The sequence below is a fragment of the Papaver somniferum genome, chromosome 11, assembly GCF_003573695.1.
Source record: "Papaver somniferum cultivar HN1 chromosome 11, ASM357369v1, whole genome shotgun sequence".
NCBI lineage: Eukaryota > Viridiplantae > Streptophyta > Magnoliopsida > Ranunculales > Papaveraceae > Papaver > Papaver somniferum.
In genome coordinates this window covers 29,384,791-29,411,066 of record NC_039368.1, presented here as the reverse complement: position 1 = coordinate 29,411,066, position 26,276 = coordinate 29,384,791, and the positions used below count along the sequence as shown (strand labels likewise).

Below are 26,276 nucleotides of genomic sequence, written 5' to 3'. Positions count from 1 at the left end.
TTATATTACTCTTCTAGGTTAAACCACCCCAGCAAAAACAAATCAACCCCACTTTTAATTTTTATTATATTATCACCACCAACAACAACCCACCACCAGCAACTAGCCACACCACCGACCACCATCTGCCGCCAACCACCGTCACCGATCGCTGCCGACCACCACCATCACAGACCACCGCGCCGCCACCACCACCGCCACCAACCACCGTCGCCGCCGACCACCACCACAGACCATCGATGACGACGACCACCAGCGCGCCACCGACGAGCAACACCACCATTATCACTGGCCACCACCACCACCAACCAACCGCCACCTCCACAAAAAATGAGTTTCATTGATCAATATTCAACAAAATGAGAAAAAAAATGATGAAACCAAACATAAAAAAATGATGAAACCAAATTTGGTTTTATCATTTTTCCACATATTATCATTTCACCAACACAACTTCAATGATAAAACCAAATACGCTGACTTCCAAGTCAGGCCGAATAAACTAGGAAAAAATCAGGTGAAACCAAAATTTGGTTTCATCATAACAGAAAGGAGAAGGAAGAAAGAAGAAAAAATGAAACACAATAAGATAAAACCTACCACCACCATTAAATGCACCACCTACATCGCCGCCACAACCATCAGCACCACAACCACCACTACCATTTCCTCCTCAACTAAAATTAGTTTCAACAAAAAACAATTCACCTATGTCTCACCATCAAAAATTGGTTTCATAGAGATCAATATTCAACAAAATGAAAAAAAAAATATGATGAAACCTAATTAGGTTTCATCATTTTTCCTCATATTGTTATTTAACCAACATAACATCAATGATGAAACTAAACACGCCGACTTCCAAGTCAGGTCGAATAAACTAGGCAAAAGTCAGGTGAAACCAAAATTTGGTTTCATCATAAACTTAATTTTCATCATTAAAATCTTTGGTTTCATGATAGAAAATAGACAAGATTATGATGAAACCAAATTTGGTTTCATCATAAATTTACTGTTTTCACCAACCAAAACTGTCAGAATTGATGAAACCAATTTGAAGGTATTCGTGATAGTTTTAGATGATAGAAGGAGGAGGCATAAGTAGTGTTGGTGGAGGATCTGACATGTAGTGGTGGGAAAAAATAGAAGTAAGAGGAGGCGGTGTTGTTGATGGAAAATCAGGACGTAGAAAGAGAAGAAGGTGATGATGGTGTTAATGGAGGAGACAGAGGTGTTGTTGGTGGCGGATCTGAACATAGAGGCTAGTTTGGTGGTGGCGAAGCTACTGTTGGTGATAGATCAGAATATAAAAGTAGAAGAAAAGAGAAGGAGGTGTTCGTGGAGAAGATGGAGGTGTTGCTGGTGACGGGTCTGGAAATAGTGACTGGTTTGGTGGTGGCAGAGCTATTGTTGGTGATAGATCTGAAAATAAAAGTGCAAGAAAAGGGACGGAGGTGTTCGTAGAGGAGACTGAGGCGTTCATGGAGGAGACGGAGGTGTTGATGTTGGTGGTGATAGAGGTGTTGCTGCTGGTGTTCGTTGAGATATTTGTTGTTGTTGGTGATGATGGTGGTGGAGAGAAGGAGACGGAATAAAGAAGAAAAAAGAAAGGAAAGAAGAAGAAAAGATGAAAAGGGTATGTTTGGCTTTTTTTAAGTAACAAAAATTAAATTTACTCATTATCATTTGATCTGGGTTTTTTGTGCCATTTTTTAATAAAATGGTTTTTATTTATTAAAAATAATATGGCTGGATGTTTTGTACCACTAGTTTGATCACCTTGGTGTTTTATGACTAGTTTTGAAAAAAAAAAAAAGGTTTCAGATAGTTACCAACGAGAATTAACCCAGTTATAAAATGGATCTGGTTATCATAAAGAGATTCGTTACTCTTGAAGAAAAAAAGTTATGGATAGACTCGTTTATTATAATTTGATAAAAGGTTTGACAAAACATCGTAACCCTAGAATCTTGTATATCTAATGGTTGTCATATTTGATTACATGGTATTGGTTTTTTTCTCTTTTTTCTACGGTATTCATTTTAGTTTAGTGTGCGTTTGGTTTAATAAAAATGGTTTTACCATGAATATGGGAAAGCAAATACAGTGAAAATTTCTATTTAAATGTAACCGAAAATTGTATATGTTGATTAGACGCTAATGATTCAATAAAATATAAATTGTTATCTATTTGATAGATGGTTTTGGATAAGTAATTATGTTGAGTCTAGACTCTAGATTGAAACCATAAAATTCATATCGATGTCAATGAATTTGAATGGACGATGAGAATAGATATCAGTTCATTTAACCTTGATAAAATGCTAAATATTTGCGTGTTTAGAGAAAGCACTTAAAGTCATTAAAGAGATTATCACGTCTAGATTTATACGTACTTCTCTTTGACTATCTCTTTTCTTACTCTCCAAGTTCTTTTTATAATATCATTGTTATTACCTTCATTTGATAAACTTTCATTTTTTATTTTGACCATTTTAATAATCATGTAGATTTTCATATTTTCTTCACGAAATCGCTTTGCAAATCTACTTTACTGAAACTCTGTTGGTTTTATTGCTTAGTTGCATTCACATTCTCAATTTTTCGTATCTTTCATTTTCCAAATATATTAGGTGTTTGATTATGTCCATTTTGGTTTTACTTGAAGATAGATTGACTATTTGAAATACGATCGATCGTTTAATAAAAAAAATCAATTCGAAGTTTGGGGAGTCTACTGATAAGGTGGTTTTTTTTCCGGTTTATCTAGGGCTAATTTTTTGATTTTTTTTCTAGGTGAACAATTTATAAGCAATGGTTGTTCATAATCCTTAACAATCTTGGTTAAGAACAATTTATTGTTCATGAATTATTTTTGTTTCAAGTTGATCATTTGAAAATTTCTCAGGCAATGATATTTATTATCTATGACCATTGGGAAAGTTTCAAATTGAGAGTTCAGAACTTCTGTATTTTCAGCTCAGGGTAGGTTGGTAAACCATCTCTCAAACCATAGATATATGAGTTTATGAAATACATGAAGGTTGGTCAATCAGTTCACCAACCGTGAAGTTCAGATTGGGACAGTTCGCGAACCCAGTTCGTGAACCGTTGACATCTTAATTTTGGGAAACAGGACAGTTCGATAACCCAGTTTACGGACCATAGAGTTTTATGTGGGACAGTTTGTGAGCCAGTTCACCAACCCTCCCACTCTGAATTTTACAAATGCTCGTAAACAATTTTTATAATTCTTTTTGGCTTTGGCATTGCTACAACTTTCATAGAAAATTCTAAGAAAACTTTGATACTAAATCACTTTGTGTTTGTGAACATTTGTTTTGTATTGAGTTTCATTGAACACCGTTATCACTTGAATATTCTCAACCTTCTTGGTCCATTGTGAACATATTATGCACGGTTCTTAATGATATCTTTTCATATGCATATATATATATATGCATCTTCTTCTTTGTCAATGATATCTTTTCATATGCTTTTAATAGCCAATTTTTGGTGTAAATCCTTGCAGAAAAGATTGATTCTTCCTTTTAAAAGTAAATCAAATCTTGTTGACACAGGTTTGTATCTTAGCTAAGATGGTCGCAATAATTGATCTTCGTGACATATTGTATATTGTTTGATTACCATGAGATAGTTCTAAATTGTTTAGTAACACGATCTCATGAGAAATTTTTAATGATTGATTCTTAGCTCATATCTCCTCGTGGGATTTCTAAATCCAATATTATAAATCCTTCTCTTTTAGAGAAATGTCGCTTTTGTTATTCTTTCGGGAATGACATCTAATTGGGAGAGTTCTTTTGAACTTGTGCTTCATGGTAATATCTTTGTGGGGAGTGCGGATGTGAAATTAAGGAGATGCTTGTGCATTATGTCTCCTTGATGCAAACCGAGATTTCTTGGTGAAATCGTGTAAACTAAAGGTTGATATGTGTTCTCTAGTCTTGACACTCTTTTGTTTAATTCATTGTGATCCCAGTTTTTCGCCTTTGCCAATTTTGTTGAAAAAGGGGGGAAGTATTAAATAGTATCTTACTACAACATATGACTTTTCAAAGCATTATGTAAGGGGTGGTGAATCATAATCTATAGGTTTTACCTATTATGTAAAAGACGTTAGTATTGACTAAGGGGGAGAACATATCATCGTAGTGTTACTTCAAAGTTTTGGTACAATTAGACTTTGAGGTAGGTAAAAATACCACGCTTTGCCATAATAACTTGAGCAGAGTATTTCTCATAAATTGTTAGAGTATTTCTCGTAATTTGTTGAGTATTGCTTCTACTATGGACTCAACAAACTTGAAAAACGGATGGGGCAAACTAATAAAATTGAGGGTTTGTTAAGTGCGGTCGTAGATTAGATGCACCAAACACGCTGTTGTATGATCCAAAACCACTAGCGTGTGATCCAAAACCGCCACTTTTTCCTACAAACGTCAGCGTCTGAAGTGAATCCTCCAGCGTGTGATCAAAAACCGCCTACGACTAAATCTGGACGAATGAATTTTTTTATCATCCAACGGCTAGAATTTTGATTCTATAAATACTCCTCATTTCAATTCCAAATTCACACATTCTAAATCTCTTCACTCTCAAATCATCTACAAAAATGCCTCCCGGAGTTCGTGGTGTTAGATTCACTCAACAAGAGGATTTAGCTATTTGTATATCACTGGTAGGCATTTAAAGATGTGAAAATAAGACAATAAATGGATGCCTACAGTGATACCTGCAAGTGCACAGGGTCAGTTGTAGCTTGTGTGCAAGAACAGGGTCATTCCACAGGGACTTGGGGTGTTATGAAGTTTTCCTAGCTAAGCTATATGCAAGGCAGTGACAATGAGGGATAGGCCAAGGCAGTGAGCAAGGCAAAGCAATAAGGCAGAACAGTTAAGAACCAAGGCTGTAAGCCAAGGGCAGGGGGGAGTTTGTGCACTGATTTCAGTGCACAACAAGCTGTAAATTGCACAAAAACTAAACAAAGCAGCAAGGAAAATTTAACTAAGCAATAAGAAAAACAGATTCGGAGTTGCAAGTGACTGTGAAAACAAATTGTGGGTTAAGCTAAGGGCTTAGAATCCACCTTGTGTCCTAATCAAGCAATGCAATTCTAGGTTGAAATTAGAATCTTAAGCATACATTAGAATGGGAGGAGAATCAGCTTGCTCATTGATATGCCCCTAGTATTGACTGTCTTTTGACAGCACAGTCAATCACAGGCATATCAGAGCACTGACTTCTTCCCATTTCTCAAGCAAGACAAGCATTAAGACGACTATCCTAGCAATTCATCATTTAACAGTGCACTAGGCTTCATCTGAGCCTTAGCTGAAGAACTAGAACATGTTGACAGTAATTAAAAACATGATGAACATAAAGAGTAATTGAAATTGAAACAAAAACAAAAACAAAAACAGAACATGTGAGGAATCGAGGAACTGGCTATTCCAGTCCTCTTGGTGGTGCACTGGCTAGTCCAGGCCTATTTACAACACCCACACACCCCTATATTTATACCCAGAAACCCAATTAGGGTTCATACACTATTTCTCCCCAAATCCCCAAATCAGTAAAGTTAGGGTTTTGAAATATCACCAAATTTGATGGGATAACTGCTCCATCTCGTCGACCCACTCTTCTTCTGCCTCTCCTGGTCCATCTCCATGCTTCAATTGCTTCTATAGATTCACCTATTTTATCAATTTCTCACCTAGGGTTTCAGTGAGATGAGAGATGAGAAATTGATGAAATAGATGGCTAGAAAGATAGGGGAAATGATGGTTTTCGGTAGGTGATAGCCATGATGGCTTTTGGTGGGGGTTGTGGTGGTTGAGGTAGTGGAGTTGGCGGATTTGGTGGTGAAGGTGAGGCTGTTGCAGACGGAGTGTAGAAGATGGAGTCGATGGAGAAGAGATTAGGTGCTGTTTGGTTTAGGGTATAGGTGTTTGGTACTCAGGTGTTGAGCAGGTGGAGAGAATCTTGATGATCAGCGAAGATAAAGCGTTGGATGCAAAGATGATGGATTGATCCAACGGCGAGATGGAAGGAAGCGAGGAGCGACCGTTGGATGCGAAAGTACAACGAAACTGACGGCTCAAGATGAAGTTAGGTGCTGTAGTGTTAGACAGGAGCTTTAGACTTCGATGCACGACGATGAAGCGACCGTAGGATGCTGAGATGATCCAATCTGACGGCTGAAGATGAAGGCGGGTATGGATATTGGAAATGGGTTTGGGTGAGGGTTTTGGGCCTTGGGTATGCCAAGCCCATATCTTCTTTAAGAACAATTCTTCCTCTTCAAGCCCAGTTCTAGCCTTTTGGTCTTGTGCACAACATTCTTCGCGGCTTCCTTGTGTAACTCCTCCCGACTTTTCATTACTTTTCTTCTCTTTTCGCTCCGCAATTCATCCAAACTTTATTTACAACCTAAAAATGAAAAATTAATTAATAAAAATATTTATTCTTAAAAACAAAGAAAATACAGAATATGGGATAAAATGTAGAATTAATGCACAAAAGATGAGTTAAATGCCAAGAAAAATATATAGAAATATGCACTTTTTAGCACTCATCAAATACCCCCAAACCTGAATTTTACTTGTCCTCAAGTAAAACAAAACTAAGGAAATCCTACCTATACCACTGTCGCTGGTCTCTCGAATGCATTTAGCGTATGCACTAAGCCTTTTAAACCACTAAGTGTCCCTAGTGGACGAGCGAAGTCTCGTGAAGGTTTGCTTAGAACGTACCTACAAAGTTCTAGGTCAAAATATAAGCTCAGATTCCATCAAATGTGACATGTGCAAGTCAGTTTAAGCTCACAGCAAAATGGAGATGTCAATCTAGCTATCAAAGGCACAATCCTAGCACTGATAACAAAAAAAGGACATGTGATAAGAGTGTAAAGTGTATCTACACATGTGTCTAGAATGACCTGAAGTTATGACTACTAATCACCAAGAGATAGTTTTTAGGCTAAGAACCGAATTCTAAGCCAAGCTAGCTGTCCGGCTTTACGAGAATTGTGAATGTTCACCCAATGAGTTGGTGATATTTCAGTTTACCCGCGTTATACATCAATGGCTGCACCCTCCTTGCTTATTACAAGACTATTTACAACAAAAAGATGACTCTTTACATGACTCTTATTTACATTGATTACTCTCTTTTATTTTTGGAACAAGAGAGAACTATTGTCTTTAACATGACAAAACATGGAATAAATAAATACTTGATTTTTTGTTTTTATTTTTTTTTTCAAGAAAAAACTTTGATCTTTACAACATAGTGACACTTTTGATACATGAACAAAAAGAAAAACATAATTACATGACTCTTAGCAAGAGGTGGCCCTTATCGAATGCATCCGGTCAAATTCTATGGTTGCTTTTCTTAACGTATCCTCCAACTTCTATCCCAGCCAACCAAAGAACAAGCTAGTCAAGTCTCATTCAGTATTCTAAAGTGATTGGCAATCGTGACTTCCTATCAAACACCTTGAATATCGAGGCTATACATGTATTGGTAGATCGTGCGCGTGCAAGTTTCTTATCACTATGTGAATTGTGCTAGAATCAGGGTGCCTAAATATCTACACTAAGACTCCTAAAAATTACATATTTGCACAAGAGTCAACATTTCAAGGTAAATGAGCTCCATTTTTATGTTTTTTTTTTTTTTTTTCAATTTTTCAATTTTTTTGGAATTTTTCAATTTTTTCAAAAGAGGGAGTTCTGTTTTCAATTATGGCATATTATCAAAGTATCTACTCTATACCCCTAAACCTAAACTAAACATTGTCCTCAATGTTTCAAAATATGAACAAAATTATAATACAACACATGAAGAGGATCATGTTGAGTAGAGAAAAAGGAAAGAGAATACCCGATTTCGGCGAAAGTAATATTAGAACTCCGTTATTCAGGGCAAAACCCAACAGTAACTCAACTGAATTCACATTGGGTTAACACAATATATACAAGAAACATATGATTCCACTAAACATTACCTACCGGATTATATACAAACAATTCACTATATACATACAGTCTAAAGAGTTGAGGATCAACCCAAAAGACGAAGTGTTGAAACATAGACAGTTTCAAAACACTAAAATTGGACTGAAATGAGAGCGAGAGTGAAAAACCGGATGAATCACCCCTAAACCTAAATTTTTCAACAGGTTTACTTTTAAGCACAAAATCTAACAATTTTAGGGGTGCAGGATTCACAAGGTCTAACTGAAAATGGACTTTGTTTGGGATGGACAAACATGCATATTCCAACTGTGGCTCCTTAAAAGTATTGTATTTAGATGCAAAATAGTCCAAGAGGACTTGAGAGGCACACAGTTCCAATCCTAGGTTGGGAATCTTCAGAAAAGTTGGTTTAAAATTTTTGTTACAAACCAAATCTAGGTTGGGTGGAATGATCTCAATCTGTGACTTAGGCAAGAAGGTGACATCTAAGTTTCTCACATGCATGAGATCAAAAGTACCAATATTATCAGTCACATCAGCATTTTCTAAATCATAATCAAGTTGTGTAGCATGCTCATCATCACAACACAATTTCACAAGTCCAAATTCAGAATCATGGTTATCCGAAATATCCAAATTAACATCAAAAGAAACAATATATGTGGCTTAAGTATGGAATCAGACACATCAACTATATTTTCATGCATAGGATCATTAGTGTCAACAGAAGATTCAACATTACCTAAGTCATGCTCTTCACAGGATAACTGCACAATATCTAAATCAGTAGCCTCATCACATGTATATGGAATACTAGAAGAAACATCATTCATGAAGGTCGGGGCAGAAAAGCCTAATGTATTTGAACCCAAAGGTTCCATAACATTTTCAGCATAGACATGTTCTTCTAATATAACATCATCATAATCATCATCATCACAAATACATGAAAATCCTACTTTGTCAAAACCATTAGTGTTTTTCGTCCATACATCTGCCTCTAAAATAGGTGAATATGGATTGACATTTTCAGCAATAGGGTATGAAACACTATATCCAGAATTAAGCTCATTGGGAAAATCAACATCTGACTCATGGTGATTACCCATATCATGTGGCATGGTCCTAGTTTCCCTATAGGTTTCCCACTGATGGGTCTTCTCTGCAACTTCAGCTAGAAATAACCATGCATCGTCCACAGTTTTATCAATGAATTCACCATTACACATAGATTCAACCAAGGCTCGAGACTTAAAGTCTAGTCCCTCATAAAAATGGCGACCAGTCTCCACTTCTCGAGGCCATGATGAGGACACTCAAACAACAACATTAAATCGTTCAAAATAATGAAAAAGTGTTTCCATCTAACTGACAAAACACTTAATACTTCGACGAATAGAGATGGTCCTATGATGTGGAAAGAACTTTCCGACAAATTGATTTGTGAGTTGGTCCCAAGTGGTGATTGACTGCGGTCTCAAACCGTAAAACCATGTTTTGGTCTTTTCCTTTAAAGAAAAGTAAACAAACGCAATTTCAAAGAGTCTTCGGATATATGGTCAGTTGTAAAGCCCGGACAATTTTTTTAACTCTCTTACATGGTTATAGGGATTCTCAGAATCGAACCCTCGAAATATAGGAAGTATTTGTATCATGCTTGCGTTTAGTTCAAATGGGCCATCAGTCTGGGGTAAGACGATACATGATAACTGATTTATTATGTTAGGGTACATGTATTCATGGAGACTACGGAGTTTATTCACACACTCGCCCCATTTTTTCAAAAAATTTTGGTTTTAATGGGTTTTGAAAATTTGGTTTGAAAGGGTTTTGAAAAGAAAATTTGGTTTTGCTTGGGATAAAATTTTGGTTTTTGAAATAAGGAGCAAAGTTTTTTTTTTTTTTTTTTTTTTTTTTTTTTGGGTTGGGTTTTGAAGGCCAAATTTTAGTTTAAAAGAAACTACAAGCCTAACAAACAACTAAATTACAAGCCCAAATAAGAAAGAAATAAAAATAAAACTAATTATTACAACCCACAAAAAAAAGAAAATAAAAATAAACTAAAATTATTACAATCCCAAATAAAGAAAGAAATAAAATTAAAAATTAGAGCAGTCAGATATCATATTAGAGCAGTGTTGTTATGACACGAGCTGTCTCTAGATATTTATTAGAACTCTCTGTTAACCTCATGCCGTGCCGTAACGACACAGGTTATTTCTAGTCATAACACAAAATAAACACCAAACTAAATAACATAATACCATAGTGAATCGATTTGTCCCTCAACTTTATTCAGCCCACTCCACCAAAAAACACCTACGACATTTCCATAAATGCCTTCCATATGTGTCTTCTTCGGTAGAAGTGCACAAATGCATAAAAGTCCTGCACTCCGGGCTTTGAGCATCCACTGATTGTACGTGGATAATGTTTGTATTCGTGATCTCCATCTCCATAATGCTCATAGTGTAATAACTCTTCTTCAATTAGGATTTAAGTTTGAAGTTTTTGCAGAGTGCTGCAAACTTTTCTTCTTCTTTTTTAACCTTCATAGCATCATATAGCATATGTGATTCCTCTGGACAGTTGGGATCTTGACATTGCAAATACCTGAGCTTTTCCGGTTGTGATTCAATCACCATTCTGATGCGTGAACAACCTTCTTGTGGAAACTTTGAATACATCCAAATGCATTGTATAAGACTGTGGTTATCCATGAAACATAATGGACAAACCTCTTTTGCTTCGATACATAATATTTGCTTCACTTTGCCTTTACAAAACATGGTGCATGTTGTTGGCTAAGAAAGAAATCTATTGGTTTGGTTGAGAATCAAATCTAGTGTTGTATTTACAACAAAAAAATAAATAGTCGTTGGTAATTCAAACGAGCGGTCATGGTAAAGCCGTGCGGTTTTACTTTGACCGCCAACGACTCAATTATCTTTCTTACCCTATAAATTCCATTATTCCCGTCTCCAAAATCACATCTTCTTCTTTCTTTCTATTACTTTTAATCTTTCACACTCTGCTACAATATCTGATAGAATTCGTGGTCCCAAGTTTACTGAAGAAGAGGATTTAACTATATGCAAAACATATTTTTTCATAGGGTAATTGTTAGTACGGGCTATCAAGACTAGGGCAGTCAACGGGTCCGGTTTCTCCCGGGTATCATACTACCCATAACCGGACCCTATTATTTTTCCCGGTTTCGGATCCTAGCGGTTCCCGTTCCGGTTCCTAAATTAATGAACCCAGAACCGGACCCCTTAAACAGCCGGATACCCACCGGTTCCGGGTATTAAACGGGTATTTCATATCTAGTTTTAGTGCAAATGAAAATACGTACCAATACATTAATGTAAATCTCCAGACAACTCAAACACATAAGAATTCCAAAAAAAACAAAAACAGAATACAGTGGTTACAAGTTTCCAATACTTGTTTACACTTACAGACAAAAAAAAAAGGCCTGAGCTTTAATCTCAAGGCTTTGGTACTTCTCATTGGACTATGGCAATGGTGTTGGGACTTCGAGCAAACAGTATATATACAGTATACTGGCACCGCACCCCATAGTTTATGATTGCATCATTTTTCAAAGTCCCAGTACCATTTTGGTGATGCTGTCATATTCATTTGCCTTCCAAAAAAACAAAAGCTAATATCACTCGTCCTGCAATAGTGGTCCAAAAGCACTAACATGAAAACTAAACACCAAAGTTATTATTCATCAGTAACAGTACGGGATCGCCTTCTTATAGCTCCATCTTTGGTGGTTATGGTCCCATGGAGTCACCTAGTTTGTAATTGTACTGACCTCATCCTATCCTTCGATGCCTCCCTTCTTCCCTTTCTGAAATTCCCAATTTCTCATGACTACTATAGTTTAAACCCCAAGCTTGTGCACCAATGAAATTAAATTGAGTTTAGGAACAAAGACACAAACAAAGATATCATTCCCCAATGAATCAAACGGCATAAATTCAGAACATTCCACCATTAGATAGATTGTAACGCAATGTTAAACGATGCTTTAGTACGCCTAGGAGTAATTTCAATCGCAAAGCCTTGGAAATTTAATAAGCCACATATCCCATATCCTAAACGATCAAATTAATCAAAATCCACCAACAAATCACTCCCACAATTACTGAATAAGTAAAGAATGAAGTAATAATTTTTACCCTTTTTTTCTTAATTCAGGTTTTTCATCAAACAGTTTATGTGCAATTTTGTTGCTGTCAAGAGGTGTATCTCTCCCTGCTATATTGAGCTCCTCATATGTATTTTTCACCTGCAAATTCATGCTTGAATACAACTCAACATTTCTAAGCATTCACACACCGAAACAGTCTCTAATTCAGCCATTCACTTCCCAACAAACAGTGACAACAACTAGTGATTTTCAGCTTTTTTCTCGTTTAAAAACACCATCTAACTCCATATAAAACTCATTCAAAGTTTGAATTTTTCCAAAAACCATCCTTATTAATCAAGCCAGAACTTGAATAACCTTGATTCTTCTCTATTAACTACCAATAATAATGACAGGAAAATCAAATTACTTAGAAATGGTAGATTAAGCTAGAAAAGGAATAAAATTAAACTACAAAAGGCATGGGATAGTGACGAAATCGTATCGATTCAACAGTCGCCATGGAAATCGCTTTTTCAAGCATAGTTTAGGTTCTCCGGAAGAGAGGTTTCAGAGAGTGACAGGCGGAATTATCATAGCTGATACCTTATTTTGAGGTTTTAAGCAAATTTAGGTCGGGTATCCGGGAACCGCGGGTACCCGTCGGGTATACCCGATAAGGACTCTGAACTAACCGGTTCCTTAGCGGTTCTACCCGTCCGGTATTAAAACTACTAATGGGTCCAATATGAGGACTCAGAACCGGACCAAATTAAGCCAAGTCTGGTCCGGTTCCGGGTAATTGGGTACCCATTGACATCCCTAATCAAGACAGTTCTTTTTGGAGAACATTTTTACAATGTTCGTCTCACTGACGGGGAACCCGGGAAAGCGAGATGCTCGTTGTATGCTCGTTTTCAATCAATTAGGCTTGCAGTCAAGTTATTTCTTGCTCTGGTAAGGAAAATTGATCGAGAAAAGTTCATCGGTATAACTGAAGATGAAGTGATCCAAACAGCTCTTGATAATTTGGAGGAAGCTCATGGTAAAACTTTTCTTTAGGAAGCTTGTTTCAACATTCTTAAAGATGGTCAATCTTAAGCACATATTTACTGCACTCGAATGCCTCTCCCGGTCTTTACAAATTTCTAATGCATAGTTTTCAGCCTTTAACATGTTTTCTGAGATGTGCGTTTGAGACCATTAAAACATTTACTTCTCCACATTACATTTCATTAAGTAGTATATAGTTGTTGGTTTATGTTATGGACCTTTTCTGGCCAAATCCTGCAAGGAGAGAACATGTGTTCTGGTATTACTTCACTTAATGTTTAATTCTTATCTAGCTTGAAGGAGAGGCTACTGCAAGAGCTGTTCGTTTGGCAGGATTAATAAATACACCCCTGTAGATAGTCCACGTGATGAGCATTGATGCCATGGAGGAGATAGCTAAGGCTCAAAAGTTAGGTTAAGATTCTGTTTCCCTTTATACAAGTTTTTCCTGGTATTGATGAATAGTGATGCATCTGTGCAGTCTGATATATTGCATAATTAGAACAAGTTTCTCAATTTAGTTCAAGGAAAACTAGGATACTGAATCTATCCTCTACATTCAACTTCAAGATAGAGTATATTTTAGAGGAAATTTTTGGGTATAATAAGGTATTTAACTTTAAGAAAATAAAAGATGAATATGATTGATGCAATCACAAGTGAAATAAGACGTAAGATGAGGAGACGACTTGTAATCTTTGGTTGTTTTCTAGAGTATTATTAATTGCTAATTGTAAGGCTATTTTCGGTTAATGAGCCTGGGAGAGATTGACTGACTCTAAGTCCTTTCCTAAATCAAGATAAGGATCGTTCACGGGTAGTTTCAGTCGTAAGCATGGAAAAGGGGTTGATTTTTGGCATGGAGGGAAGCAAAGGAAAATGTAGGAGCATTGTAGTTCCTTCTACTCTTTCTCTGGTTTCCTCCCTGCAACCAACCCCTTTTCCTCACGACTGAAAAATATCCTTCAACGATCATTATCTTGATATACGCAAGGACCTCGAGCTAAACTCATAAACGTAATTTCAGTTCTTTACTTTCGGAAAATCATCCCTAAAACAAAGGCACACTGAACACCATGAACACCAGAATTCCATGTCTTAAAACACTGGTGACAATATTAGCCCTTAGTTTCTACAGTAGAAGTTATATATGTACTTGTTTTGTTAGAACATATGGTGGCAACCTCTTAAATCTGCTGTTACGAAACTGCAGGGCAAAAGATTATCGGAGAACCTGTAACCTCTGGATTGGTGCTTGATGATTCTAAACTTTGGGATCCTGATTTCACCACTGCAGCTAAGTAAGAATCAGAATATCTTTGGATTCTCTCTTGCTTAATATTTTCTCAAGAAACATGTGTATCCTTTCCGTTCTTTCAGGTATGTCATGAGGCCTCCAATAAGAAAACTGGGACATGGTAAAGCCCTTAAAGCTGCCCTTTCAACAGGAGTTTTGCAGGTGAATTCAGACGCTGATACCACTATTAGGAGCATTGCTAGTGGCTACTTTTGATAGGTTCCTTCGCTCTTTCATGTTCTACTTCCTATCTAACGGCGATAAATGTGTTAAATAAGCTTAATGTAGGAGGAGGATAGAAGTTATTCTGAAGTTATTGCCATCACCTCTCTTTTCATTTGTTCTTTGGAATTTGGATAGAGTTATCAATAAAAAATGTTAATGAAGAACCTTCCCAGCATGACATTATCCTATTTACTCTTCTCAAATAGTCTAGTGTGAAGTTGAGTTTTACTCTTCTCAAGTAGTCTAATGTGAAGTTAAGTTTTTTTTTTTTTGATCGATAGTGTGACGTTAAGTTAGCACCTCAAATTTACACAATATAGCACCTCAACCATAATATATCAATGGTTGTCCATAGGATCATCGATTAGTGCTGCTCTTAAAACTTTGAAATGAAATTATAGACAAGCTTGTACTGCCATCCTTGTACCGTACCTGGTTTATACCATCACTGGGTTGGCCTTGATGTCACCTGCAGGTTGTTAGATGTTTGATAATTGAAAATGTTTCTGCTGGACTTGTTTTGTTAGGCAGTTGCAGATGAACTCTTTGTTCCATTGTTCACTAGACTTTGATGTTGCAGCTTGTAGGAACTGATCATTGCACTTTCAATTCTACTCAAAAAGCTTTTGGTATTGATGATTTTCGAAAGATTCCCAATGGGGTAAATGGTAATCCCGAGTTCCTATATGCTTGTTTTTTATTTTGGAGGCTGAGATACTGAAACAGTTCGGTAATATCTTAGTTGTATCCTTATACGCAATTTGCAGGTATAGAAGAGAGGATGCATGTTGTTTGGGAATTGATGGTGGTAAGAATCCATAAATTGAGGGCTAACTTACTAACTTGATAAGGGTTCAAGTCGGTAGTGAGTTCTGCGACACTTTATCAGTTTATGTTTAATATAATCTAACTTTCTGCAGGAGTCGGGCCAGATATCTGTTACAGACTATGTGCAGATAACAAGTTCTGGATGGTATTCTTTTATAATCACAAATTTGTAGTGCCTTATTTGATCCATATATGATCTTTTTGTCAAAGATGGTATTTTTTACCCTTGTTTTCTTTCTCTGATAATGGAGTGTCATGGGGCACAGGACCACTACGCATTTACACAGACTGTCGAGTAGATATTTGTAGCCATATAGGTTGGATGCCTGGGAACTGCACATAAATCTGTCTCTTCATGGTTTTCTAATCTAGGATATGGATAAACATACTAGTTGGTGAACCTTTCACTTTATAAAAATCTTCTGCGGAAACCAAAGAAATGCGTTAATGCTCTTACTTCTTAGTTAGGATGTTGAACTAGGTGCATGCTGCAGATGTGTGGTCAATATTTGGCTAATTTATCTGAAAAATTAACAGTGCAAGGATCTTTAATATATATCCTAGAAAGGGCGCTGTACTAGCTGGATCTGATGCCGATATTATAATACTAAATCCAAACTCAAGCGTCGAAATATCTGCCAAGTCTCACCATTCGAGAACGGATACTAATGTTTATGAAGGATTGAAACTAAAGGTACTCCCTGTGATGCCAATTTTAAGTCTTTGCTGCAATTATGTTTTCATATACTTCTAATCTGATATACTAATGGCTATAGTCGATAGATCTCCGCTCAATAGTTATTCTTTTGATGTACATGAACAAGTAAATGAACAGGTACTAAATTTGTATAAATATTTTTAACACTCCTCGGTCTTTGCATTAGAGAGTGTGGACGACAAAAGGAGTTCTTTTTATACTAATCTGGAATATGGACATCTTTCTAATCATTATTTGTTATATCCGTTCTTCCATTTTGGGTGTTTTGTATCTCTTGCTTCACTTATGCAAAAGCAAGGTGTTTGATGAAAAGTCTTTCCATGTAGCTAATTTAGCAGTAGAAAGCACCTGGGGTTTCGTCTCCTTTCTTGCACATGCTAATCTCATATGCTAGAAAGCACCTGGGATTTCGTCCAGATGCAGTAGAAAGCACCTGGACGAGATGCAGTAGAAAGCACCTGGACGAGATGTAGCTAGTTTATATTTATTTATTACTTTCGTCTATACAACCATAAGATATAATGTCTACAAGGGTTTGAGGTCACAGGCATTTTATCATATAAAAAATTAAATTTTGGCCGTTTGTGGTTTAAATATGATCAGATGTCCTTGCAATCTTTCTTCATAAGCTGTTACTGTTGGTTAACAAACATGCCCTAGGTTTCTGATAAACTGTTCTTTAAAGGAATAGGCATTTAGGATGGAGTAAAAAGCTTGCACCTACATGATTTGGACGTTCTTATTTTTAACCATCGCCAGTATTGCAATTTCACTATTGTTTTACAAGTTCCAAAATTTTAATTGCTGTCATTGTTTTCTTTCTTAAACATTTAAACATGATAAGATGGTTGGTTTATGAAAATTTTGGTCTCTCTCTTTCTTAAAACAGGGGAAAGTTGAAGTTACAATTGCTGGAGGAAGAGTTGTATGGGAAAATGATGAACTCAAAGTTATTCCTGGCTCTGGGAGGTACATAAAAATGTCTCCTTTCAATTATCTATTCAGTGGTATTAGTAAGGCTGATGCTGCATACTTGTCTTCCCTGAAAGCTCCTGTTCGACGCTTCAGAGATCAATCTTGATTTTTAAATCTCAATTTATTAACCACTAAACTGTATATACCATTTCCAATAGCATTGAGTTGAAGCACAAATAAATATCTCAAGGATCGTATCTGAAACATTTCAAATGTAGTTAAATCCAAGCCCGGTTACATAAATACTCTCTAAACTGTATATACTACGGCCTGCAGTATCAAGTATAAGTCATTATTATTTGTAACTCTTAGATAATATTGTAGATTGTCATTTTACAAATGAAAAAGGCACTGTTATTTGTGAATAATACTGCGGCCACATGTTTTATTTGCATGGAGTATGAACTGGTTCACATGAATATGAGATCACCGATTCTTCCGGGCGTTGAAATTATCTAAGGTAATGCCACTGTTCCAATGGTTGGTTGTGATGCTGTTAGATAAAAGAATCTTCCATTACTTTTACATAAATATTATTTGGACGGCGTGTTATAAGTAGTTTTTGTATTTTACCATCTCATTAAGCTTTCATATAACATCAAGATTAAATCACACATTCGGGGAGGGATTTGATCGGTGAGATACCATGCTTCCATTTCCTCCAAGATCTTTCTTGAGGTCGAACAAAATATATTGATACAAGAATTAGATCCATATAAAGAACAGTGAAATAGTGTGCAATAAATATGTCTTATAATATATTTCAGGTTTAGAATACAACAACCTATATTCACATGTAGAGTTAGCAAACCTGTGAACAAATAAGCCCCAGGATGGGCCACACAAGAAATGAAATAAACCACTATAAGCTGATCTTGGTTCATGTATTCACTACCAACTTTTAGTTGCAAATGTCCGCAAAACACCTTAAGTTGTAAAGTTCTTCTCCCGTGGTGTATAAATTCTACTTTTGCCTATAGTATAATTTATCTGGTAAAAAAGAATCTCAGATCTCCAATCCATATTCATGTGACGACATAGACCCTTATGCAACAACTGAAGTAACTCAGAATTCTCTTCTTTCTCTGCATATATATCAACAAACACACTAGGTTACTACCAGCGCTTAACGTGGAACAGACTTCTGTGAATTAGAAATATATATATATAAAAAAAAACTTCATTATTTTCTTTCTCCTGTTACTTCACGGTCAATTTCCATTAGCCATTACATCGTATTATAAGCAGTTGCCGAATTCTAAAATCGCGTAGGGATGAGTTTGACATGAAAATCGCCTAATTTCAAACAGTTCTACGGTTTGTTAATGATACAGTTGCTACTCGGCCAGAATATGGCTAGTGTTCTACACTTGTGCATTTTTTTTTTGGCTGCAAATCTTCTGCATCTTTGAGTTTTAACTCACACTTGACCAAGTGTAAGAACAATAAAAAAACTACAGAACCTTGGTTTGTCAATTGCGCTCCCAAGGTACAGTCCAGACAAAAAAAATATATTCAAGCAGCCCGTAGGATACATGAGCAGAAAATAAGTCAAGATGATGAAAGATAGAGGAAGTTGCATGGTAAGGGGGAGACTTACAATAACGGAATCATCATGGGCATGATTATGATGCGGTTGTTGTTGTTTCACCGGATTGATTTCTGCTTCATTGCCGATGCTGTTTGGATTATCAATTCGATCCTTTTTCACTTGTTTTCTATTAGCACGTGCTCTATTAAAAACCATTGAGTAATCAGTGTTAAATCCTCCTCCAACCTTTTGTTCCCAGCCTCCAAATTTAGGTACAGTCAAGTCCTCTTTCTGCTCACAAGAAAATTAAACATGTTCTTACCTTTTAATATAAGAATGGTAAAAGAATCCACAGAAATAGATAGATTGCAAAAAAAAAAAAAAAAAAAAAAAAAAAAAAAAAAAAAAATTGAAGCATTTAAATTGCAATGGTGGGATTCATTTGATAATTATAAATAAAATATTATGCTTCAATAAATAAATAAATATTGGAACAAGAGTTTTTTTTAAAAGAAAACTCTAAAGTATTTTTATTTCTGCATTTAAAATCATTGATTGATTTTAAAATTTTAACAACAATTACCTGTTTGCGGCGTTCCATGCCGTTTGCAGGAGAGGAAGAAGGTGGCGGAGGATATTTTAGAAAAATTTACAATACGATTTTGAATTGATAAAATAATGAATGAAGAAAGGAACGAGAAAATTGAGATTTGGATAGTTTTGTTTTGCATGTACTCCTTTTTTGACGGATAACCATGAGACGTATTTAGTACACGATCCTTCTCGTTTCTCGTTTAAATGTTTGATCACAGACCAGTGCAGTGACATGCATGCATTGTATCTAAGCTTGTCCGAAAAAATATGCTCATCTATCACTAGAACTGCCCTAAAATGAACAATTTAAAACAAGCAGAATCAAAAATATTTCCTATATCCAGCGAAATGATTTCCAAAATCAAGCACATAAATGTGATTAATCAAGAGACACATTTACGCAGAAGCATACATGCATAGTTACAGATGCATATATAATGAAGTCCATATAAGTATGACTCCTGTAACCAAATTTTTTAAACAAGCCACACTATCCTATAGTGATTTTACACTTTGTCTTGGATTTCATAAGATAAAATGATGCCTAGGCTTTCTTTCACCAACTTGTTTATCCTTTTTCTTGTTGTTTTCTCAGGTTTGAGCATTAATATTTCTTTGCTTTCGTCTCATATATACTATGTTATTTTTGGCGGATGAAAACAAAAATGATTATATGTAGAATTGGTATGTGAGTGCTAATGGATTCTTAGTTGTTGCAGTGGTAACGATTGTAGCTCATCAAGCAGAAGCTCAGAGAAGGTGTGAAGTAATTCTGAATCCGAACAACTGTGAACTTCCATTATGCCGACGACAATGCTACCAACAAAAACAAGGGAATGGCTCTTGTCAAGAAATGGGTGCGGGCAGCGGAAGTTATCGCTGTGTTTGCTACTATAATTGTTAGTGAACTTATGGAATTTATTGTCTCTCCACGATCTATAATAAATCTAGCTAGTTAGTTTAGTAAAAATGAGATATTTTGTTGGTTAAAAAATTAAAAAAATATAATAGAAATAACCAAAAATATGGAAGCTAAGGCAGCTGGTGACTAAAATCCCTCGAAGGTATGAAATGACATGTTTTAATCGGATAGCTATTATGGAATAAAAAGTAGGAGAGGAAAAGTAGGTTATTTATGTTATTATTTGATAATTATTTCAATTTGGCACAAATGAAATGAAAATACAGTTATAATGTTTTAGCTATGCTGCCTTTTCTATTTAACCTCAAAGAAAAATAAAAAATAAAAAAACTATTCTAATGGGTCTAAATTGGTATTCTCCATAATGTTTGTACGAAATAATTATTTTTTCAAATATAATATACACTCTATCCCGAAAAAAAGAAGGAATTATTAATATAATGTTGGGTGCAATAATCAAAAACAAATAAAAATCAAATAAGCAAAAGTTATTGATACTTAGCTCCTTTATAATGGAAGTGATTGCTTTGACGAAACGAACAAGCTCCCCGTATCTCCGCAACAGCAACAAGGCAAAACTTTGGAAAATAGAATGAGTCACGTGTTCAACACGCTGTCCTTAAGACATTAGCGCCCGGCTACACTCAAGAGTGATGCTATAGCCCTCACAGGACGGATATCTCCAGGATAAAACACCCTAATACACCTACTACTAGCATATGTAGTAGATGCTCAACTTGAGCTTGGCAACTCCGAAAAAACCGTTAAGGAAAATCGCGAATGCTTAAAAACCGCTATAAAATATTTTCCCTTAGGGGTCCCTCTAAAATATAGAGCAACCCCTTTCCCATAGATTTTACAAAAGTAGTGAATTTCTTTATATAATGACAAATACAACTTAAGAAGAAAAACTCCCCGATGTGGGACTAAAAGCTTTATATAGTTTCTTAAAACTACTAAAAATTGGAAACTCCACGATGTGGGACTAAAAAGTTTCATTCACAAAATAAAACAATAAATTATAATTTTTTATTAAAACTTTAAAAAATTATTTTTTTATTAATCGTTTTCCAACAATCCCCCACATGAATGAAAACTCAATAAAACATGAAAACCAGATAGATCTTGGTAAATAAACATCCCAACCTCACGATCCAAACAGACTGATCGTGCAAGTGTTGAAATCATACTAGTCATTTCTACGTCCTCCCCTCACACAAAAGTGTGTTGACCCCAGGGTCATACTATGGATTGCATAAATCATAATAGTATTGAGAGCTTTCATCTTTAATTCTCACATGGTGAGACTATAGGTATCTTTCACCAAAGTGAAAAAGCATGAACTAGTGAACCCTTAGTGACCTTTAGGTCCTAAGTTCCAGTAATACCAAAACCATCAAAATGAAAATCACATAAAAAACGCAGGAAATACCATTTTAGGCAGAGGTGTCCATGAGGTCTTGAACCTTTGCTTAGTGAGATATTACCAGAATTACTTGCTAGAGACAGTGAACTATGTCTTGAACTGCTAGCATTTGATGTAATTCGTGATAACAACCACGGGTGATATCTCCAAGATTGCTGCCAAGCTCGTGCCGTTTTGTCCGTTTTGGCCCTGGACGTATCCTGTTTCTCAGAATGCTCTAGAGAATCAGCTCATATTCTCACAGGAAGCGACCCACTTCCTCATTCAGATAGGTGAGTTTCCATAAAGAGTGTTACTGCTACACCCCACTTCAATCTTAAATTGAAACTATAGAACTCATTAAGACTTATTAAAAAGTCATCCTCCACATGCAGTCACACTATCACGTCTACACCATGGGAAGGGACAGAGAATGAAAATCTCTGATAGTGTTTACCTTTACCCACCACAAATTAGTTGTCTCATTCGAAACCTTGATCATGGGATCTCCAGTCAGCAAGGTTGAGTATCCTTCATGGCAAGTTTAATATATGAGCTTAAGCCCCAACCCCCTCGATGCATTTTTAACTATCTCTTTGTACAAACCTTTCGTCAAAGATTGCGCGATATTCTCCTTGGACTTTATCCAATCAATGGAAATAACGCCGATTGAGATTAGTTATTTCTTAGCTTTAACTATTATAGCTTGGCTAACACAATGTATAGATATAGCTGGCACAGGCCTATGCCAAAGAGGAATGTCTTCTAAAAATCATCTTAGGCACTCGGCCCCCTCTCATGCTTTATCTAACGCAATACTCTCAGATTCCATAATGAATTGAGCGATATGTTTGTTTGGAAATCTTCCAACAACAAACCCACATGTTAGAGTGAAACCATATCCACTCGTAGACTTAGACTCCTCTGAGTCAACTATCCAGTTTGCATCATAAAGTCCCAAGGACAACAAGATACCTTTCATAAATCAAAAGAGTATTTTAGGTACCATAATACTCTACTCAGTGCATGAATTCTCTTGCTCTGGACTACAATTATATCCACTTAACTTACTCACAATATAGGCAATGTCTGGACTCTTACAGTTCATTAAATTCATCAGACATCCTATAACTTTTGAGTATTCAAGTTAAGATACTCCACTACCCTTATTTTTCTTGAGACTACAAGAATAATCGTACGAAGTACAAGCAGGTTTACAATCAGACTGATTGTATCTCTTAAGCACAACTCAACATAATGAGAACGACTAAGACTTATAAATGTTTGATTATCTTCTAATCCTCATCCCTAATATTACATCAAAAGGGCCCAAGTCTTTCAAGTCAATGTTCTCATTCAGTGCATGTTTTTAGTGGAATTGATCACATCTATGTTTGTATCAAGCATATCATCAACATACAAGCATACAATTACACAGACATCCTTAACAAGTTACTTGTAGACATACTTGTCAGATTCATTAATTTAAATCCACTATCCATTATCACATGATTAAATTTTCCATGTCACTGTTTACGTGCTTATTTGAAAACCATACAAAGATTTTTCAAATTACAAACTTTGTATTCACAACCTTTCACTACAAAGTCTTCAGGTTGATCTATGTAAATTTCTTTACCTAATTCACGGTTTTAGAAAAAGCTGTCTTAACATCCATCTGATGTATCTCTACGTTCTTTATGGCAGCAATAACAATTAGTATCTCAACGGAAGTAATTTCCGTCACAATTGAATTAGAATCAAGGAAATCTACACCTTCTTTTAGTTTATAGCCTTTAGCTACCAACTTAGCTTAATATTTTTCCACAGTTTCATCTACCTATCGTTTCCTCTTAAAGACTCATTTACATCCCATGGTCTTACAACCTGGAGGTAAACTAGAAAGCTCCCAAGTCTGGTTCCAACGGACTGAGTCCATTTCACTAAATGAAGCTTCTTACCAGAATGGGGTTTCAGTAGATATTAAGGCTTCTTTACAAGTCTGTGGCTCAGACTAAGCTAGGCATGTTATGAAGTCGGTTTCATAAGAAGTCTCAAGTCTAATTATTTTACTTCTCTTAGGCTCAACATCAACTTCATCTTCCTTTAAAATAAGTTCTGACTATTTGAAGATAAATCTAGGGGATCAACAACACATCTCTAATGAGGTACAGGTTTAGAATAAACATGTTCAAAGAACTCAGCATCCCTAGATTCCGTAATAATATTCACACCAATGTCAGAAAAAATCAGAACACACAACCAAAAATCTATTTGTAGAAGTATACTCAATATACCCTATACGAAAACACAATCAACATTTTTGGTTTCAATCTAGTTCTTTTAGGAAGAGGAATTACAATCTTAGTCAAACGCCCCCACACTTTGACACATTCATAAGAAGGTCATCTACCGTTCCATAAACCATATGGAGTTTCATCTGATTCTTAAAAGGGTACTTTATTCAGGATATACTAGTTAAGAGGACTGCCTCCCCCCACAAGGCCGCAGGTAATCCTGAACTAATCAACATGGAAATTATCATCTCCTTAAGGATACGGTTGTTATGTTCAAGGCTTCTAATTGGTTTCCAACTTCAAGTTTATACATCTTAAGGCTTCTAAGGCGTCATCCTTATCCTAAGCAAGTATACAAGATAGTACCTCGTACAATCATCTACGGAAGTTATAACCATCTTTTACCACAACAGTGGTTTTGGGTTGAACTCATGTCAACTAGGCCTAACTGAATTAATTCTAAAGGCTTAGAATTACTCTGAACATTTGTGCTAAAAGATTTTATAGCATATTTTTATTCTTCACAGATTTCACTTTTGTGTTCAAAATCCAAACTAAATTTGGGTACGAAGCCTATGCTAGCCAGTTAAGCATTGACTTATATGTTTACGGTTCCAAGTCTACCACGTAAAACAATCAATCACACAAAGATATCACAAGAATCAACTACGTTCACATCATCAGTTTTTCCGTTAAGCTTATATAGACCCAAAGTCCTATAACTCTTGCTTAAAAAATCACTGCCTAGTTACAACAAGTTTTCCAGATTCAATTAAGATCTTAAATATTTTTCCATCTACAACAGAACAAGATACAAGATTTTCGCATATGCTCGGAACATGAAAACTTCATTCAATGTGAGAATATTACATATGAGCTTCTGCTCGACCTTTTCCTTTTATGCAACCTCTATTGCATATGAGTTACTCAATAAGAGTTTCTCGACATCCCCTATCCTATGATAGGAGGTGAACAGGTCTCTGTTTCAACAAACATTCTTGGTGGCTCCAGAGTCCACCTACTAGTCTCTCACATTGGTTATTAAAATAACTTCCGACATCATGCCACCAAACTCGTTCTAGTTTGTTTCAACTAAATTAGCATTAACTTTCTACTTATTAAGGTTTTTATGTTGTCTACAATTTACTGCCCGCGTGGCCAGAAATTTTACAAACATAACACTCACCCTTAACTAAAGTAATTCCAGATTCAGGTTTACGAAATATACCTTTATCATGAAGACCATGCTTAGAGTTGCGTTCGATGTTCTCACCTTTGCCATCTTTGGAAGATTTGTTTCCAACCACATGCGGCTATTAGCCATGTCCCTCGGAGATGACACCTTTATTCACAAATCACAATTCCAAATCAGAAAGTAAAATATGAGTTTTGAAGATAACATCTATATATACAAACTTCGTTTGAATCAGCGTTTCAAAAAACTCATGGTTACCCCACAAAAATTAATTTAGTTAACAACAATTTTCTGCTCGTCAGAATTTTTCAGAAACGTTTTTCTGTTTTGTAAAATATCAAAAAAATACTTTTACAACTCCAAAAATTCTGAAATTTTACACGGGTAACTATCAGGATGTCTACTACGTTGTGTCAAAAGGGTTCATCGAAATTCTTTCTAGATTAAAAGATAAAATTGAAACTATACAGCTGACCAGAAATTCGTTTTTGTTTTTCACTCCACAATTAACATCCATGATTCACAAACCAATCAATCGTTTTCGATTATTACAAAATATAATGTCTTAAGTTTGTTGGGTGCAATAATCAAAAACAAATAAAAATCAAATAAGCAAAAGTTATTGATACTTAGCTCCTTTATAATGGAAGTGATTGCTTTGACGAAACGAACAAGCTCCCCGTATCTCCGCAACAGCAACAAGGCAAAACTTTGGAAAATAGAGTGAGTCACGTGTTCAACACGCTGTCCTTAAGACATTAGCGCCCGGCTACACTCAAGAGTGATGCTATAGCCCTCACAGGACAGATATCTCCAGGATAAAACACCCTAATACACCTACTACTAGCATATGTAGATGCTCAACTTGAGCTTGGCAACTCCGAAAAAACCGTTAAGGAAAATCGCGAATGCTTAAAAACCGCTATAAAATATTTTCCCTTAGGGGTCCCTCTAAAATATAGAGCAACCCCTTTCCCATAGATTTTACAAAAGTAGTGAATTTCTTTATATAATTGACAAATACAACTTAAGAAGAAAAACTCCCCGATGTGGGACTAAAAGCTTTATATAGTTTCTTAAAACTAT

General features: G+C 35.9%; 1 protein-coding gene across 1 annotated transcript; it reads left to right on the top strand.

The window, feature by feature from the left end:
- Positions 1-13,548: 13,548 nt before the first annotated feature.
- LOC113320889 (dihydropyrimidinase-like) lies at positions 13,549-17,665 on the top strand. The gene is made up of 8 exons (XM_026568789.1): positions 13,549-13,617; positions 14,417-14,504; positions 14,584-14,662; positions 15,306-15,393; positions 15,493-15,533; positions 15,646-15,698; positions 16,091-16,247; positions 17,161-17,665. Exons 1-8 carry the CDS (start codon positions 13,572-13,574, stop codon positions 17,350-17,352), a joined length of 744 nt encoding a protein of 247 aa, XP_026424574.1. The 5' UTR covers positions 13,549-13,571; the 3' UTR covers positions 17,353-17,665.
- Positions 17,666-26,276: the final 8,611 nt, after the last annotated feature.